At 59.3% G+C, this 15,699-nt stretch overlaps 1 protein-coding gene across 2 annotated transcripts; it reads left to right on the plus strand.

The window, feature by feature from the left end:
* The first annotated feature begins 1,842 nt into the window (after positions 1-1,842).
* Positions 1,843-12,996, plus strand: C12H15orf39 (chromosome 12 C15orf39 homolog). Of its 2 annotated transcripts, none has more exons than XM_069797858.1 (4): positions 1,843-1,959; positions 7,110-10,344; positions 10,859-10,896; positions 11,128-12,996. In XM_069797858.1, exons 2-3 carry the CDS (start codon positions 7,170-7,172, stop codon positions 10,894-10,896), a joined length of 3,213 nt encoding a protein of 1,070 aa, XP_069653959.1. In that variant the 5' UTR covers positions 1,843-1,959; positions 7,110-7,169; the 3' UTR covers positions 11,128-12,996. The 2 variants fall into 2 exon arrangements, with proteins under 2 accessions (XP_069653959.1, XP_069653958.1); XM_069797857.1 differs by having other exon boundaries at positions 10,859-10,892.
* Positions 12,997-15,699: the final 2,703 nt, after the last annotated feature.

Consider the following 15,699-nt stretch of genomic DNA (forward strand, 5'->3'; position numbering starts at 1 on the left):
AGCAAATGTATTAACCAGCTCAAGCTTAAAGGGATTATCTGCCACGTCAAGTGAATTGCAGTTCTGTCCAGCGAGGTAAAAATTAACATGGGTATTTTTTTTATGACCATAACTCCAAATAATAAGCTTTACTATCCTCCCATTTGCTCATTTTAATATATAGTAACTATTATATATTACATACTAGTATAGAATATCTAATAATTAAACATATAATAATTATTAGATAATTGCATTACAGTTTGACCAAAGAAAATACTACGGCAGCACATGATCAATGAACTCCAGACAGAGCAATTGTGAGTAAACATCAGAGCTGAGGGACTGGAAATTCAGAGCTGGCTCCTCCCAGCTACTTATTTTCTTTGCAGGAATCAGCTGCTGCTGCCACAAAACTGCTATAAATTAAAAAATGCCATAAGGGAAAAAGAATGGTTGTGAGGCCAAGGAGAGGAGAATTCAAACACTGGCTTCTTGGTCTTTGTTCAATACGGTCCTTAATCACCTGCATTAATCATTAGGCACATTCCTAAGCCCTGTGCTGAACTGGGGCCAAAAAGAGCGCGAGTGGTTTCAAACGTCTGGGTGAGCTGGGGCTGAGGTAGATCCCTTCCCAAAACAATCCAGATAGCCAACTCCCCATCAATAATCATTACGTTGCCTTTATGTTGAGTAAAAGTAAAGCTCATTCTTTTGGGAAACCTCCAAGGGAATCATTTTCCTCCTCTTTTTCCTGCCACCTGCCATCTGAAGATGCTTGGAGGTTTTGGCTTCCAATAAAACTGTGCTCAGATGATGGTGTTTTGAGGCACCCCCCATGCTGCGCAAGGAGCAACTTGGACTATAGTGGAAGAAAAAGCTATCTGAAAAGTAGAAATCTTTATTTCTCACTCCCTGTGGGAGCTGGGCCTCTGCCACCACTTCACTCTATGGCCTTGGGCAACTCACTTAATCTTGTAGCATCTGTGTCATTGGGTTAATCGTACTTGTGGGCCTTTTATGAGGGTTAATTATTAGTTGGGGAAGGTTTGTGCGGACCTTTTCAGATGCAACTCCTTGGATAAACGCTAAACATTAATGCTGGCAGAGAGGCTTGGGGCTCGACCCCTTGTGCTGTGTGGGTGTCCCCTGGGCGGGGGGGGGGGCCTTACATCCAGGAGGAGAGTCTTTTCTTTGGGGTGGGGGGTGACCGTGAGGGGGGCTAAGAAACCATCCCCAAACCGTCGGCAGATCCCTCAGCTTCCCTCTGTCCCTGCACGTGAGATGGGAAAAGCCCTTGTGTGCGGATGGACAGACTCCTGTCCTCCGGACCCTGCGCCTGCATCCAGCTCCCCATCCCGGGGGGGGGACACGACATTCCTGTGCAGGGGCTCCTCTAAAAGGGGGGGGTCTCCCTGTAACGGGGGGTCCTCTGTAACAGGGACTGCCTGCCATGGGGGCTAGTCGCTAATGGGGGCTCCCTACAACGGGGGGCTCCCCTTAACAGGGTTCCCCCCAAAGTAGGCTCCCCATAGAGCACTCCTTCATAACGGGGGGGCTTGCTGCAACGGGGACCCTTCCCTAACAGCGGTTCCCCGCTGGGGGGGGGGGTCCCCCTAACCCGGGGAGGAGATTTTACGGTACCGAGAGTCCCCGCGCCGGGCAGAGCGGGGCAGAGCCCCGACCAGCTCAGCGCACATGTGGCGGGCTGTCCCTTCATCCCATCCCATCCCATCCCATCCCACCCCGTCCCATCCCATCCCGTCCCATCCCGTCCCCTCCTCCGGCCGGCCCACACGCACACCCAGCCCTCCCTCCTCCTCCTCCTCCTCCTCCTCCTCCTCCTCCTCCTCCCACTTCCTCCGCACAATGCAGGCTGCCGGCCGAGCGGGGCAGCGGCAGCAGGCCCCCCCCCACCGCCGAGCCCCCCGCCCGACCCCGTAGAGATGCTCCGGGGGAGGCACCGCGCCGTCGCCGCAGGTGAGTGAGGGACCGGAGCCGACCCCCGGTGTCCCGTCCCCCCCCGTCCCCGGTTGCCCGCTGAGGTTCGGCTGGAGCCGGAGGGATGCGGGGCGGCAGAAGGGACCGGGGAGGGTGGGGGGTGTCTGGGACCCCCCCACCGCAACGTCCCCCGCTTTGCCTTTGAGCTCCCCTCGATGGGCAGAGCTCCCAGCTGGGGGTATGCGCCCCAGGAGGGTCCCCCCCGCCGCCGGCTTTGCTGTACCCCATCTTAAGGGTTGCCTGCAGCTCAGCTGGTTCTCGCTGGGCGATGCTGGGAAGAATGGGCTTCAGGCTCCGCTTCCAGGGTTTTTACCCATTTATGGACACTTCGGTTCGAGCGCCTTTGGTCTCCCCCCCGCCCCCGCCTCCCCGCCGGAGCGTCAACCCGCCGAGGGTTATTTGAGGGGGTCGCGATAGCATCGCCCCCGCAAATGTCGTGGTCGTGGCGGAGTGGAGGGGACAGAAGGACGGACAGCGGCCGTCCAGCCCTCGCCAGGTCCGTGCCTGACCCTGGCCAAGCTGGGACGTGATGCTGACGGGTCGGAGTTGGATCGATGTGTTTGGACCTGCGTATAAGAGGGGGTTTAATCCCCTAAATATTCAGATGTCGGTCCGGAGGCCGTCGCTCTGCCCATCTGGTGGCTGCTACGGGCTTAGTTAAGTTTTTTTTAGAAAAGTGACTCTTGCTGGGGCTTTTTCAGGAACTACAACCTAATCTGCAATACAAGCAACGGCTTGCTGCCCGTGCTGGGTGAGGATACTCTCCTTAAAAAGCAGCTGGCTGGGGAAGGCTCCGGCTGGGCTTTTGCCTACCTGGGAAAAGCTCCGGAGCTGCAAACTTTTTTGAAGAGGGATAAGGTATGAAATGAGGGAGCTGGGACCACTGAGGCCTCTTGTTTGCCCCCCCTAATGACCTCAACGGGGGGAGCCTCGCCAGCGATCGCATCCAAACCCACCAGCGAGATGGGAAAGGTGACCTCCTCGGCAGGGACCCAAAGTTCCCGCAATTGTGAAACCCCATGTTGCAGCCGGACGGAAAACCACCTTTTTACCGGGGGAGCAGTCCACTCGCTTTGGGGTGACACAGGGAAAGCCCCCTCCGTTAGCGGCCCTCCACCACAGGACCCCGGTGGGGTGTCTCGGGGTGTTGGGGGGGGACTGCGGGCTGGCTGGGGATGCCCAACGCCAGTGGGCCTGGGAGATTTGGGGTTTTATTTCTTGATTCCTGCGGGCTGCCTGGGAGTTGGCGGCTGTTTCTTCGTGTCACGTGGCGATGGAGGAGGCGGGAGGCTGTGATGAGAAGCTCCCGCTTATTACTGCCGCGTTCGGGCATCGCATCCTGGGGAGGAAATGCCGTGTGCTGTGCCTGACTGCCCCGGCGATAACAGACCCAGCCACACTTGTTCAGAGCCGTCGGAGCAAAAAAAAGAGACGTCTGAGCCATCCCCAGCAGCCTCGGTAGGCCAAGGAACCCCAGCGGAGGGGGCACGGGAGCCCTCCCGTGCCCTTTCGACATCCGAAACGTGGCAGATAAAGCTGGCTGTGGCCCATGAGCGCTTAGTGGGGAGGTTTTGCCTGCACGCGGCGGGGCAGCACATGCTCCTTTTTATTTGGTTTTACTCTTCTCCATCCTGGCCAAGCAGCCCCTTCTGGGAAAAACCCCTGCAAAGAAGAAGGAGGGGAAAAAAAAATTAAAAAAAAAAAAAAAAAAAAAAAAGAAAAGAGGCATAAATCACTTGTGTTGAATCCACCTACTGCTTTCCCCAGCTGTGAGGTTTTGGTATAGCAAGCACTGGCCACACGTGTTAGCGTTCGCCCAGGCGTCCCCCCCAGCCCTGATTCCCACGTGCCCCTCTCCTCCCTGCGGCCCCCGGCCCCGGCAGCTCTCCCATGGCTGGGGGAGAGGAAGGAGGACATCGCCGCGCCGGCTGCAAGGGGATAGTCCCGGAGGGGAAGGGCTGATGGTGACAGCGAAAGCAGAGCTGTTTTCTTGGGTCTGAAATGGCGCAGGTGTCGGGACGGCGGCAGCCGGGGCAAAGCCCCAGTGTATTTCATAGAAAGAGGGAGCCCATTAGCGCCCTCACCCTAATGAGGTTAATGAGCTCAACCCCTATCAGACATCAGAGAATCCAAGTGCTTGGCTCCAGCCACCGCAGTGGGATGTCTTGCTCTGTTCTGCATCCCTCCAGCAAGGCTGGAAGTCGGAGCTGGCTGCCTGCTTTCCCACAGAATTGGTGGGAAGGGGTTGGGGCCTTCCCGAGGGGAAAGGTCTCCTTTTAATGGCGTTACGAGGCCTTTTCCTTCCTCCCCTCCTAAAGAGGGGTCTCCGCTGCCCTGATTGCAGGCGGTTTGGAAATGGGGCGATTGCGTCGGCGCTGCCGATGTGCCCAGCGGCGTAACCTGGTCCTGCGGTGACGGCAGGGCCAGTTGCACAACGTCCCCGGCGCCGCGGGTTTTGTAGATCAGCGCGTTTCAGGGAAGGGGGGAAAAAGCAGTGGGGAAATGTCGGAAGTCACAAGATCCCGGGTTTCTGTCCCAGCTTGTCCACCCCAAGCATCGTCACCGTGTGGAAGGGATCCCATGCCTGCTTCTCCCTCCCACGCAGTATCTCTCGGGGAGATGGATTTAAACACCACCCTCCCAAAAAAACCCTCTCAGGCTGCCTGTGCGTGGGGACAGCGGTCGGCTGGAAAGGAAAATAACCCAGTTTGGATCCCCAGCCTGCCCTCCTGCTTCACATCCTCCCAATCGGGGTGTGAGGAAAGCCCGCGGCTTGTTTTTGGGGGGGGGGGGCATGTGGCAACGTGCAGCCGACTTATCCTGGGGACGGGCCCCTAAAATATCTCAGCCAGTATGTGGTGATGGAGGAGCCTGCAGCAACGCGCCGGGGCGAGGAGGCACCGTGCGGGTCGACCTCCTGCCTTGGGCCAAGGTCTCGTGTGGAAAGCAGGGGTTTAGGGTTTTCTCCAGTCTTTTTCAATTTGAAGGGAGCATTTTCGCTGGATCTAAGGGATGGCAAATTTGATTGGTACTGGACGTCTCGGAAATTACCCGGAGGCTCCTGAGGATCAAGCTGTTGGAAATGATGCAGTCGCCCCATGGCCCCTTTCTCTGGGGAGCTGCTTCTGAGCGTGCAAGCGGGGAGACGAGCTTCTTTCTCGACTGCAGGGAAGCGTCGATCCTCCAAAGAGGTTTTCAGAGGAGTCCGGGGAAGAAGCATCCTCCCTGGAAAGTGAGAAATTGGTGAAGGTTGGGAAAGAAACCCAACGCGAAGGAACGGCAGAGGGGTGCAGCCCGCTCAGCCATGCCAGAACTGCTGTTTTGGACAGAGCTGCAGCTGGGCAGGGGCACCTGCGCCCACGGCTGGGTGGCCGGTGGACCTGTGAGCCCTGTTTCTGCCCGTAAGGGGTCTGGCAGGGCTCTGCCTGCACGGCAGGGAGAGCTGGCAGGGTGTAGCGTGCGGCTTGCCAGAGCGGGCTGCGTGCGGCTCGGCTCTGGACTCCGGCCGCGCTGCAGAGCAAAGCCACTGTGCTCGGGTCCCTTATCTACCCTTGCAAGTCTCCCCAGTTATCTGCTCCCTTTCCCCTTCTGCGGGCAAGGCTTTTATCTTATCTCCACGCTCTCTTCCTCCATTTCCTTCCTTGCTTCTCTGCTAATTTTTGCCACAAAAAGAAAAAAAAACCACGGGGGAGTGAAGAACAGACACGAGATCCTACTGCAGGAAGTCCATCCATGGGCTTGGGGGATGCTGGGTGATGTATGGCCATGCTGGGAGGATGCTGGGTGATGTTTGGCCATGCTGGGAGGATGCTGGGTGACGTTTGGCCATGCTGGGAGGATGCTGGGTGACATTTGGCCATGCTGGGAGGATGCTGGGTGACGTTTGGCCATGCTGGGAGGATGCTGGGTGACATTTGGCCATGCTGGGAGGATGCTGGGTGACGTTTGGGCATGCTAGGAAGATGCTGGGTGATGTTTGGTCATGCTTGGGAGATGCTGGGTGACATTTGGCCATGCTTGGGAGATGCTGGGTGACGTTTGGTCATACTTGGGAGATGCTGGGTGATGTTTGGCCATTCTGGGAGGATGCTGAACTGTGGTCCAGCAATGCTCAGGCGGGTCTTGGGGCTCGCTTGGGTGACGTACACAATGCTCAGGTGATGCTGGGGGAATACTGGGTGAAGGTCCAGCGATGCTCTTGGGGCCCAAGCAACGCGCAAGTGTCTTAGTGGGATGCTCAGGAGATGCTGGGGAGTACTGGGGGGATGCTGGGTGATGCCAGGAGATACTGGGGGGATACTTGCACTGCTCAGGGGATGTGGGGTGATGCCCAAGAAGGCCAAGCGATGCTGGGACGGTCTGCCAGCTCCACCTGCTGGCATGCACCGCCTGACACTGCAGGCCAGCACCCAGGTCCCACCTCAGCACCAGCCCAAAATCAGACGAGACCATAAGGAAGAAGGTCCCCCTGAGCTGCAGGCTGCTGCCTTGGGGGGTAAAAGTCTCAAATTAGCTTGGAATTTCACCTTCACCTGAGGCGACCCGGCTTTGCTCCCCGCTGCCTGCAACAGATGCTCGCTGGGGCTTTGAAAGCAAAGCGGCGAGAGCTTTTCAGGGCTTTTCCAAGGAGACGGACGGAGGAATGCTCAGCCAGCCTACCAGGATCCTCCCCCGCCGGCTTCAGGCTCCCATCCTGGCTTAGTGCAGGGCTGCCCCAGCCAGCACCGAGGGAGGGGAGCGCCTGACCGGATCCCTAGCTTCCATGCTGAGGATCAAATGTTGCTTCTCAATTGGGGTGGGCTGGCTTTTTTTAGGATCTCTGCCAGGTGCCGGGAGGCTGCGAGAAGGGAAGTGAGTCCCTGTTGCCCTTGGCAGAGGCGGACTGTGAGACGAGCAGGGCTTCCCACAGATCCCCTCTACTTTAGCCTTCCAGCGTGATGTTGAGCACGAATAAGGAAAAGCTGCACGTGAGAACCAACATGTTTTCTCCAGCCAGTGCGTGGGCAAGGTGACTTTCGGGGAGCTCTCGGTGGCCCCTGTCACGCTGTGCCATTCCACCGCAGACTGAGTGCTTGCCACGGGGACTTACTTTGCTCACGATTTATTTTCTCTCTCTCCCCCCCATTCAGAAAGGCCAGCTCACCTCTCCCATCGCATGCCCTGGTTGGGACACCGGCAGCAACGTATAAATGGCCTCGAAACGGCACTTGGAGTCTCTGGACCCCACGATTTTCAACAAGCTACCTCGGCTGGAAATGGAGCCTGCCGCCGGCTTCCCCACTGGCCTTTGCAAATCCAGCCCCGTGCCCAACCCCAGCTCCGAAAACCATTTCAACTACAAGGGCTCCTACTTCGCCTGCCCGCTGCAAAGCCCCGACGGCCCTGAGCAGCCCCTGGCACGCTGGAGCCCAGCCACCGCCTACCTGCACTACGGCACCGGCACCGGCGCCGGCAGCCAGCCCATGCCGGCGGAGGGGCCGCTGGTGAGCTGCCTGCTGTACCGACCCGAGGGCCTGGGGACCGGGCTGCAGCTCCCGGGTGCCGAAAAGGCCAAGGACAGTCTGACGCAGGAGCCGCTGATGGTGAGGGAGAAGTGGTCCAGCCCACCGCCAGCTCCGGGACACCCCTTTCCGGTGAAGAAGCCGGTGGCGGTGAACAAGGCGACTCCCCTGGCTGTCCCCAAGCCGGTGTACAGAGCCCCTGCGTGCTTTATGGACCCCAGGATGGCTCTGCCGCTGGGACCCCGGGCGGAGAGCCTGCGGCAGAGACTGGGGGATGCGGACTGGGCTCTGCCCGCTGCCGCCCCCGCCAGCCACCCTCTCCACCCTGGAGAGCCCCGCGGCAGCACTGGGCTGCACAAGAGGGGTCCCCGCTCCAACCCCGGCCTCCCGCCACTGCACCCCAGCCTGACGCTGCCCGCCAAGGAGAAGGTGGGCTCCCCCATCGCCTTCTCCCCCTACTATGCCACCTTTGAGAAATACAGGGGCCCCCCCAGCAACCCGTTCCTGGAAGCCAGCTGCCCCACCACCCACAGCCAGAGGAAGGTGCCCGAGCCCTCCAGCCTCAGCCCGGACCCCTGGGCCAAGCTCCAGCCACCCACCGCCAGCCCAGTGTACCGGGAGAGACCGCCGGTGTGCTACCCGCTGCCCCTCCATAAAGCTGCCCTCCTCTACCACCCCCCGGTTCCCACCATGGAGGCACAGCCCGGCGCCCTGCCTGGAGCCTACAAAGGTTTCGGCTTTGCGGGAAGCGGGGAGCCCTTTCCCAGCTCTTACCTTAAGCCTCAAGCCCCAAGGAGCTACTTTCCCAGCCCCTTGGACACCTACGTGCCGAGGGCGGCCGGCACCAGCGCGGGGGCATCGCCGCCCGCCAAGTCGGCGGTGCTGCCGAGGGATGCTGAGCCGCCGCGGCGAGCTGGGTACATGCCGGGCCCTGGCTTTGCCTTCAGCCCCGGCGATGTGGCCGTATTTGGTACCTCCTTTGCCGGCACGGAGCCGGGCTGTGAGTGGCGCCAGGTGGAAAGTCCCCAGCAGCGAGCGGCAGCGAGGCATGACGGTGCTTTCCAACCCATCTGCGCCCCAGAGAAGGTGCCCGGGGGCTCTGGGGGGCTCGCAGAGATGTTTTTCAAAGGAGAAGGAGGCTGGGTGAAACCCAGCCAGGGGGACCAGGAGGCCCCTTACCCGGGGAGGAGGAGGGCCAGCCCAGCCCCCCAGGAGACCCCCCGTGGGGGACCGCCGGCTCCCATCATGGTAGGGAAGGGAGATGCCTGCAAAGTCAAGGATGCAGCCAAAGAGCTTGTCCCCCTTTCTCCGCCTGCCTCCCCTCCGCAGGGACTGAAAGACCCGAGGGATGGCGAGGTTTCTTCTTCCTCCCCACCCATGCCAGTGATCAACAACGTCTTCAGCCTGGCACCTTACCGAGACTACCTGGAGGGGACCGAGGGCTCAGCCCCGGTCCCCTTCTGCAGGGAGCATCTGCGGGGGGACACCCCACCCCAAAACATGGGGGGCAGCCGGGAGCCCTCTGCCCTTGGAGACGTCTTGGTGATGTCCAGCCTTCTGCCCGCGGGGTCGGTGGCCGGCTGGGGGCTGAAGACGGGCAGCGGTGCGGTCCAGAGCCCAGGGGAAAGCTGTTACAGAAGGGTCCCCGAAGAGCCAAAGCTTGTCCTCCGAGACCCGGGGTCTCGGGAAGGCAGCCCTGATGGGGTGGGGAGTGGGCAGCCAGCCCCCGAGGACATGGTGTTGGACCTCAGCTTAAAGAGAAAGAAAGCCGGGGAGACCCAGGGACCCGTCAGCCATGCGGAGGGGACGCCAGACAAGGAGGAGGAAGTGGAGGAGGAGGAAGAGGGTCCTGGGGGGGAGGTGGGGGTGGAAGAGGGGGCCAAGCCCCAGGCGCTGCCCTTGCTGCTCGAGGTGGCCTCTGGGGACAAGAGCAACTTCCAGAGCTCAGCCACCTTCATGTTCAAAAAATACAAGATCCTGCGCTCCCTCCTGCCCGGCACCGAGCCCCCCCGGCAGGCCAGCAGCCCCTGCGCCCCCCAGCCGAGCCCACCGCCACTGCTGCCGCCGGCCCCCCCCAGCAGCATCCCCAGCCCACCTCCGCGGACCCCCTCCACCTCCCCACCGGCCAGCAGCCCCCTGGTCCTGCAGCCAGGTCCCCAGCCCAGCACCTCCGCTCTGCAGGAGGCTCGCCCGGACCCGCAGCAGCCCCCGCTGCCCGAAGCCCCCCGAGCTGCGGGAGAGGAGAATGTCTCGCTTTCCAGGCAGATGGAGTCCCTGGACCCGCAGACCTCTGCCGATCAGTATTTCACCACCCTGCACACCTGGCTCTGCGATGTTATTTCGTGCTCGGTGTCCAAGTCCTCCCCAGAGCTCCTGCAGGAGTGGTTGAAGAAGGCAGAGCTGGTGGAGGAGCTGGATGAGATGCCCAAATCCCCCTCGAAACCCAAGAACGGCTCCAGGATCCCCGAACCTCAGAAGCTCACCAAAGGCAAGGAGATCTGGCTGGCTTTCCAGGACGTGGCCGCTCTCCTCGCCAACCTGCTCTCTCAGCTGCAGACCTTCATGTTCGCTCGCAAGTGTCCTTTCCCCCACGTAGTCCGGGCAGGGGCCGTCTTCATCCCCATCCACGTGGTGAAGAAGAAGCTCTTCCCCAAGCTCTCCGGGGCCTCCGTTGACCAAGTGCTGCAGGAGCACAAGGTGGAGCTGCGCCCCACCACGCTTTCGGAGGAGAGGCACTTGCGGGACCTGGAGCTGAAGAGCTGCACCTCCCGCATGCTGAAGCTCCTCGCCCTCAAGCAGCTCCCCGACATCTACCCGGACCTGCTGAACCTCCACTGGCACAACTCCATCAGGCAGCAGCTTGGTAAGTAGCCCGGCATCTCTCTCCTGGAGGGCTGGTGTCACACCAGTGGGTCCCCGGGACTTTTCCAAGGAAGCTCCAGCTGCATCTGCCTCCCAGATGCTGCTGTTCGGTGGGAGCGTCCACTGCTTCCACAGTCCTTTGGCATCCTTGTCCTACCCAGGGTTCTGCAGAGCAGAATATTTAGCTTTTCTCCGTGGGTTGTAGAGGGAGAAAGCTGGTCCTGGCGGGGGGTGGGTGGAGCTGGGGGGGCTTGTCGGTGCCTGCCCGGGTGAGAAAAGTCATCCCAGCAATAGCAAGGAGGTGACGGTCACCTCCAGGCCACCTCTCCCCCTCCAAGCGCAGTGGGGCCAGGCAGCTGAGGAACACGCTGGGATGTGGGCAGCGTGCGTGCCGCGTGGCGGACCTGCCACCCATGGCTGTCCCATCCCACCGGTGGCAGTCCCACCACCCTTCCCTGTCCGGACGCCCTTTTGCTGCTGCTCAAGGCCATCACCGACAGCTTTATTTCTTACAGGTTTGAGCTCACAGGCTGGCCAGCATCCCTCCAAGTAGGTAACTCTTCTTGCGTGCGCATTTGTATGTATTTATAGGATTTCTATGTAGTTTTGTGAAGGTGTATGTATATTTGTGTGTATTTACCATGACGACAGGGGGCTTGGGCTGGCTGGGGAGGTGAACACGAGCGGCTCTGCTGCCTGGGTTGGGCTGGAGCGGGGGTCTGTGGCTGGGGGGGGGGGCATTATTTGGGACGCTGCCTTCGGTAACCACTCTTTCCTCTCCCAGGTAGCCCTGGTGTGGAGGCGCTGAAAGCTGATGGCAAAGCAATAGCCATGGGTAGCATGAAGAAAAAGGACGCACAAAGCAACGTGCCAAGGGCGACAGCCGAACCGCCCACCCGTGAGGATGGGAAAAGGAAGGTCCCCCTCGTCCCCAGAGCAGGGTCCTCTCCTGGCAGCGACACGGCTGCCGAGACGAAGGAGGCCGTCACCAGCAGACCTGGAGGGAGATGCTCGGCTCTCACCAGCAGGGCGGCTGTGCCCGAGGATGGGGACAGATCCTGCCGGGATGCTGGTGCCTGGAGGCCATCGGTACCACAGGGACCCTCGGAGGACGATGCTCGGGATGGAAAACAGTGACAGGGACACATGGTCCAGAGATGCTCCAGGGCCATGAGCAGGGATGGCTGGTGTGGTACCCTGGCCCATGGGGATGGGCTCGAGCCCCTAGCAGCAGCTGGAGCTGCATTTCTTCTAATGTATTGTCTTTTAGCGCATCTCCCACCTCCATCCACAACCGGCCAGGCTGCAGCCAGTGAACCGGGAGGGAAGGGCTGGAGTTCCCACGGAGCTGGAGGGCTGGAGCAGCGTCTGTACCTGCAAGAGCAGTATGGAAATGGCCACACCATCGTTCTCAGCCTTGGAGAAAGGCTGGCTACTGCAGGGATGATTTACCACGTCCCCTCCTCTCTCCTCTAACTCACCTCTTCTGCTTTATACGTGCCGTTCCCACTAAACATACCTTCCTCCTGGTTTTTAATCTTTGAAGTGCTACAGAGACTTAAGACAACGTTAAGGGTCAAGGGAACCGCAACTTCTGTAGTCACAGGACTGACTTTTTGGTTGTTTTAAATGAAGACATTTTAAAAATGTTATGAATTTACCTTTATAAGGAGCTGCTGCCTTCAGGTTATGTGTTTTTTTTTAAAAAAAAAGTAATTTATACTTGTCTTTTTATTTAAACTCACGGTTTCACCTGTTTACCGTGCTGGACCAAGGCGGCGGGAGTGAGCTGTTCAGGCTGAGAGTTTCAGTCCCAATCATAGCTGAAAAAGGCTGCAAGAAAGATTTAAAGACTGTTAAAGAAAACCAAACCACTTTACAACACAGATCCCAGATGTCCCAAAGGAGAACATGGGAGATGCACATTTGGGGATGACCTTGATGGAGACATGGCGACCCTGGTGTGACCAGAGGGGCAGGAGAGGGGAGCGATGCTGCGAGACCTTGGAAGGAGAGATCCTTTCCATCCCGCGGGCGCCGAAATGTTGCTGGGCATCCCAGGAGGGATCCCAGCAGCTGAGGACCAGACGGACTTTCCCTCACCTGGTCTGCAGCAGTGGTACACAGCAGAGGCCTTACAAACTCGTCACTCAGGTGTTTCTCCAGCTGATGCAGGGCGTGGAGGAACAAAATGAGGATTATTATTATTTTTTATTTCACTACAGAAAATATTTATTTTAAACTAAGAAAATGGAGGGGGGGAAAAAAGAAAAAAAACAAACTACCCAAACCATACCATAGACTCTTTTTAGCCAAAAGGTGTGTTTGCTGGCCTGGGGAGGCGGTGGCTGCCACTGCCATGTTTTCTGTGGGTGCCTTTCTGGTTTTCAAGTGGGATGTACTGGCCATGTGGGGGACAGGGAAGGGGGGACACTGCTGTTCTCCTCACTCTCACTTGCCATGCCATGTTTGTGCATAGCATTGTAAAGCAATTTGGAAAGCAGTGTTTGTTAATAATATTGTAATTTTTTTATATATATATATAAGGTTCCAGGGAAGAAAGTTCCTTCACTTTATTTAATATTTTGTAAGAATATGAATTTTAAGAGATGCCTCGCCTGATTAAAAGGGTTTGGCTCATTTCCAAACACACCATGCTTCGGTCTCTGCTTGCCAGCATGGGCACAATGGGACCTTTCTGGGGACACGGCGGGTCCCAAATCAGTGCCCAGCATCTCCTGGCTGGCTGGGCAGACCAAGCAACAGGTTTGGGCACCCCCATCCAATGCACTTTCCTGCTTCTCCCTGCAACAAGCCATGAGTGAGGTGCCTAGCCATCATCAGAGGGCTGGATCCAGCATGTGACCTGCCGGCGATGCCCGGCGGTGCAGGGAACCCCTGTGAGTCACCCATCGGTAAGGGAACACATCCCAGCACCTGTGAGGGGTATGTCCGGAGTCCCCCAGATGACAGCCAGGGAGGAAGGTGCTGGCAGAGGTGTCTGTGTGTCGGAACATGGGCAGAGGAGCTGTGGGGTGCAGCAGGGATGGCACTAGTCCCCAGCACTCTTCTGCCTGCCGCTGGGGGGATGCACCCCGGGCTGATTTAGCGGGGACCCCCAAGACACCCTACCCCTTGCGAGCCTCCATCAGAAGCACGAAATCTGCCCAGTCGCAAGAGCCAAGCACTCCAAACCACATTTTCCAGCCCAAATTACTCAAGCCTAGCAGGGAAACAGCACTGCCATGACCCCCCCGCCCCCATACAGGGCATTTTGAGGAGCATCTGTAGTATTTGGGGAACAGCCTACCTGGAGGAACAGGCACAAATGCTCCTTCATCTGCCAAGGGCTTAATGAGGAGCAGATGGAAGCTGGGACCCCTCCAGCCAGGAAAGAGCTTCACCTGGAGGAGTGCAAATGAGATTGTGTGTTAATTGGGAGCAGCTGGAATGGAGACACCCCCCACCTGCTGGGAAATGAGATAAAAGCACAGGACTGGGGAGCAGCTTCATGCTTTCTGTGGCTGCTATCAGGTAAGGGGTGCTGGTGGGTTGGAAAGCCTTGCTGTCCCTGGTGAGGTTGCCTGGGGTGAGGTGGAGACTTGGTGTGATGTCTGAGGCTGGTTACAGCCCTGCTTTGCACTGGGAGCCTCCCTGGCTTCGCCTGAGGGATGCTGAGGCTTGGCACAAACTTCCCTGAGCCGGAGCAGCTGCTCAGTGCTGCTGGAGACCAGGGAGATGTTTTGATAAGGGGCTTTCTGTCCTTGGCTCTGGTGCGTAGGATGCTCTGGGGGTGGGCCAGCCACTGTCACTGGGCTGGGGGCGGGGGTTAAAGCTTGGAGGGACCCAGCCTAAAGCTCCTGCTGTATCTCTCCGCAGCTAGGCTCCCCCTATGGCCTCTCCCAGGCAGAGCCGAGGGGCAGGACCCCCGGACCCCAGGGACGTTGGTGCCCTACCGCTGAAAATGATGTTCTGTGGTGAGAGGGAAGGGGCCGTGGCCACGGCCCTGAGTTCTACCGCCTGTGTGGCTGCCACTGCCAGCGGCCTGTGGTGCAAAGCCTTCCTGGTGCTGGCTGTCTGCCTGTCTGCCACTGCTCTCCCATACAGCCTGGGGTCTCTGGCTGCTCTGCCCCAGCCCCCCCTGGGCTCCCTGCCTCCTTCCCGTGCTCGGCCAGGCTCGCCAGCCTCCCGGCGAGGGATGGGTGATGATCTGGTGGCCACACGTGGGGACCTGCTCAATGAACCGGCCATGCGGCAGCGTGGGAGTGTGCTGATGGACTCTGCGGGTACCCCAGGTTGCTTCCTGGGGGTGAAAGGAGATGTGACCCGCAGTATGGATGCTGAGGGATGGAGTCTGGGGAGGCCAACAGCAACCGCTGCCTCTCCCTCGATGGCTCGGACCTCACCAGAGCGGCAGCATGGATCCAGGGATGTGAAAGGGCTCAGGTTGGGCGCAAGAGCGGCTGTGACGCCATCCCCTGCGCGGTGGCTTGGCACAGGGGTGCCTGCTACCTCAGCTCCGCTCCTCCAGACCATGGGTGACCCCGGTCCTGTCTTCCAGCATCACCTTGCTCTAGGAAGCCCCCGTGGCATGGGACCAGGCTCACGTGATGCAACGCCAGTGCCTGCCGTGACCTCAGCCCGTGGCCTCGGGCAGCCAGCGGGCATGGCAGAGCCCCGGGGGTCTGCAGGGACTGTGTTGCTGGGGGTGGTGCCCACCCAGCTGGTTTCACCTGAGGGGGCTGCTGGGGGGGCTCACGGCCCATCTGATGCCCCAGCACGTGCAGGGTCAGCGTGGGTGCTGACAGGCACTCTGTCGCAGAGCCACAGCAGAGCCGACCAGCCTGGAGGTGACCAAACGCTGGCCCTTGGGGCATCCCCTGACTATTCGACCCACAGAGCAGATCTCAGCCTGGCTTCAAGCTCTAAGCCTCCTGCTGTGGCCACAGCCAGGAATTTGCCTTTTCGGGCCAGAGTTGTGACAGCAGCGCAGGCTCCCAGCAGCATGCCTGCATCTGATGAGTCTGCAGCCAGTGGCTTCTCTGATGTCCAGCATGGAGCTTTAGTTGCCAGAGCCACAATGAGGAGCTGTGATGGGCAGAAGAAAGCGGAGAGACCAAGCCCTGGCCTGCCTGACCTTGGTATGGGTGAGGACTGCACTGCTGTTCCTCACCTGGTGCCCCTTCCAGGGCTGCCCTCAGCCCTGCCAACAGAAAGGACATCCAGCTCGACTGAAATGCATACTGGTGCTGCGTGGGTAACCTCTGTTGTGACACCCGAGATGCTCTGGGACACACGGCCTGCTGGCACCTTCCCGCATGGCAAAGCTGCTCTGCTGGCAGACACCGTCTTGGCC

This window comes from Haliaeetus albicilla, chromosome 12, assembly GCF_947461875.1.
Source record: "Haliaeetus albicilla chromosome 12, bHalAlb1.1, whole genome shotgun sequence".
NCBI classification, from domain to species: domain Eukaryota; kingdom Metazoa; phylum Chordata; class Aves; order Accipitriformes; family Accipitridae; genus Haliaeetus; species Haliaeetus albicilla.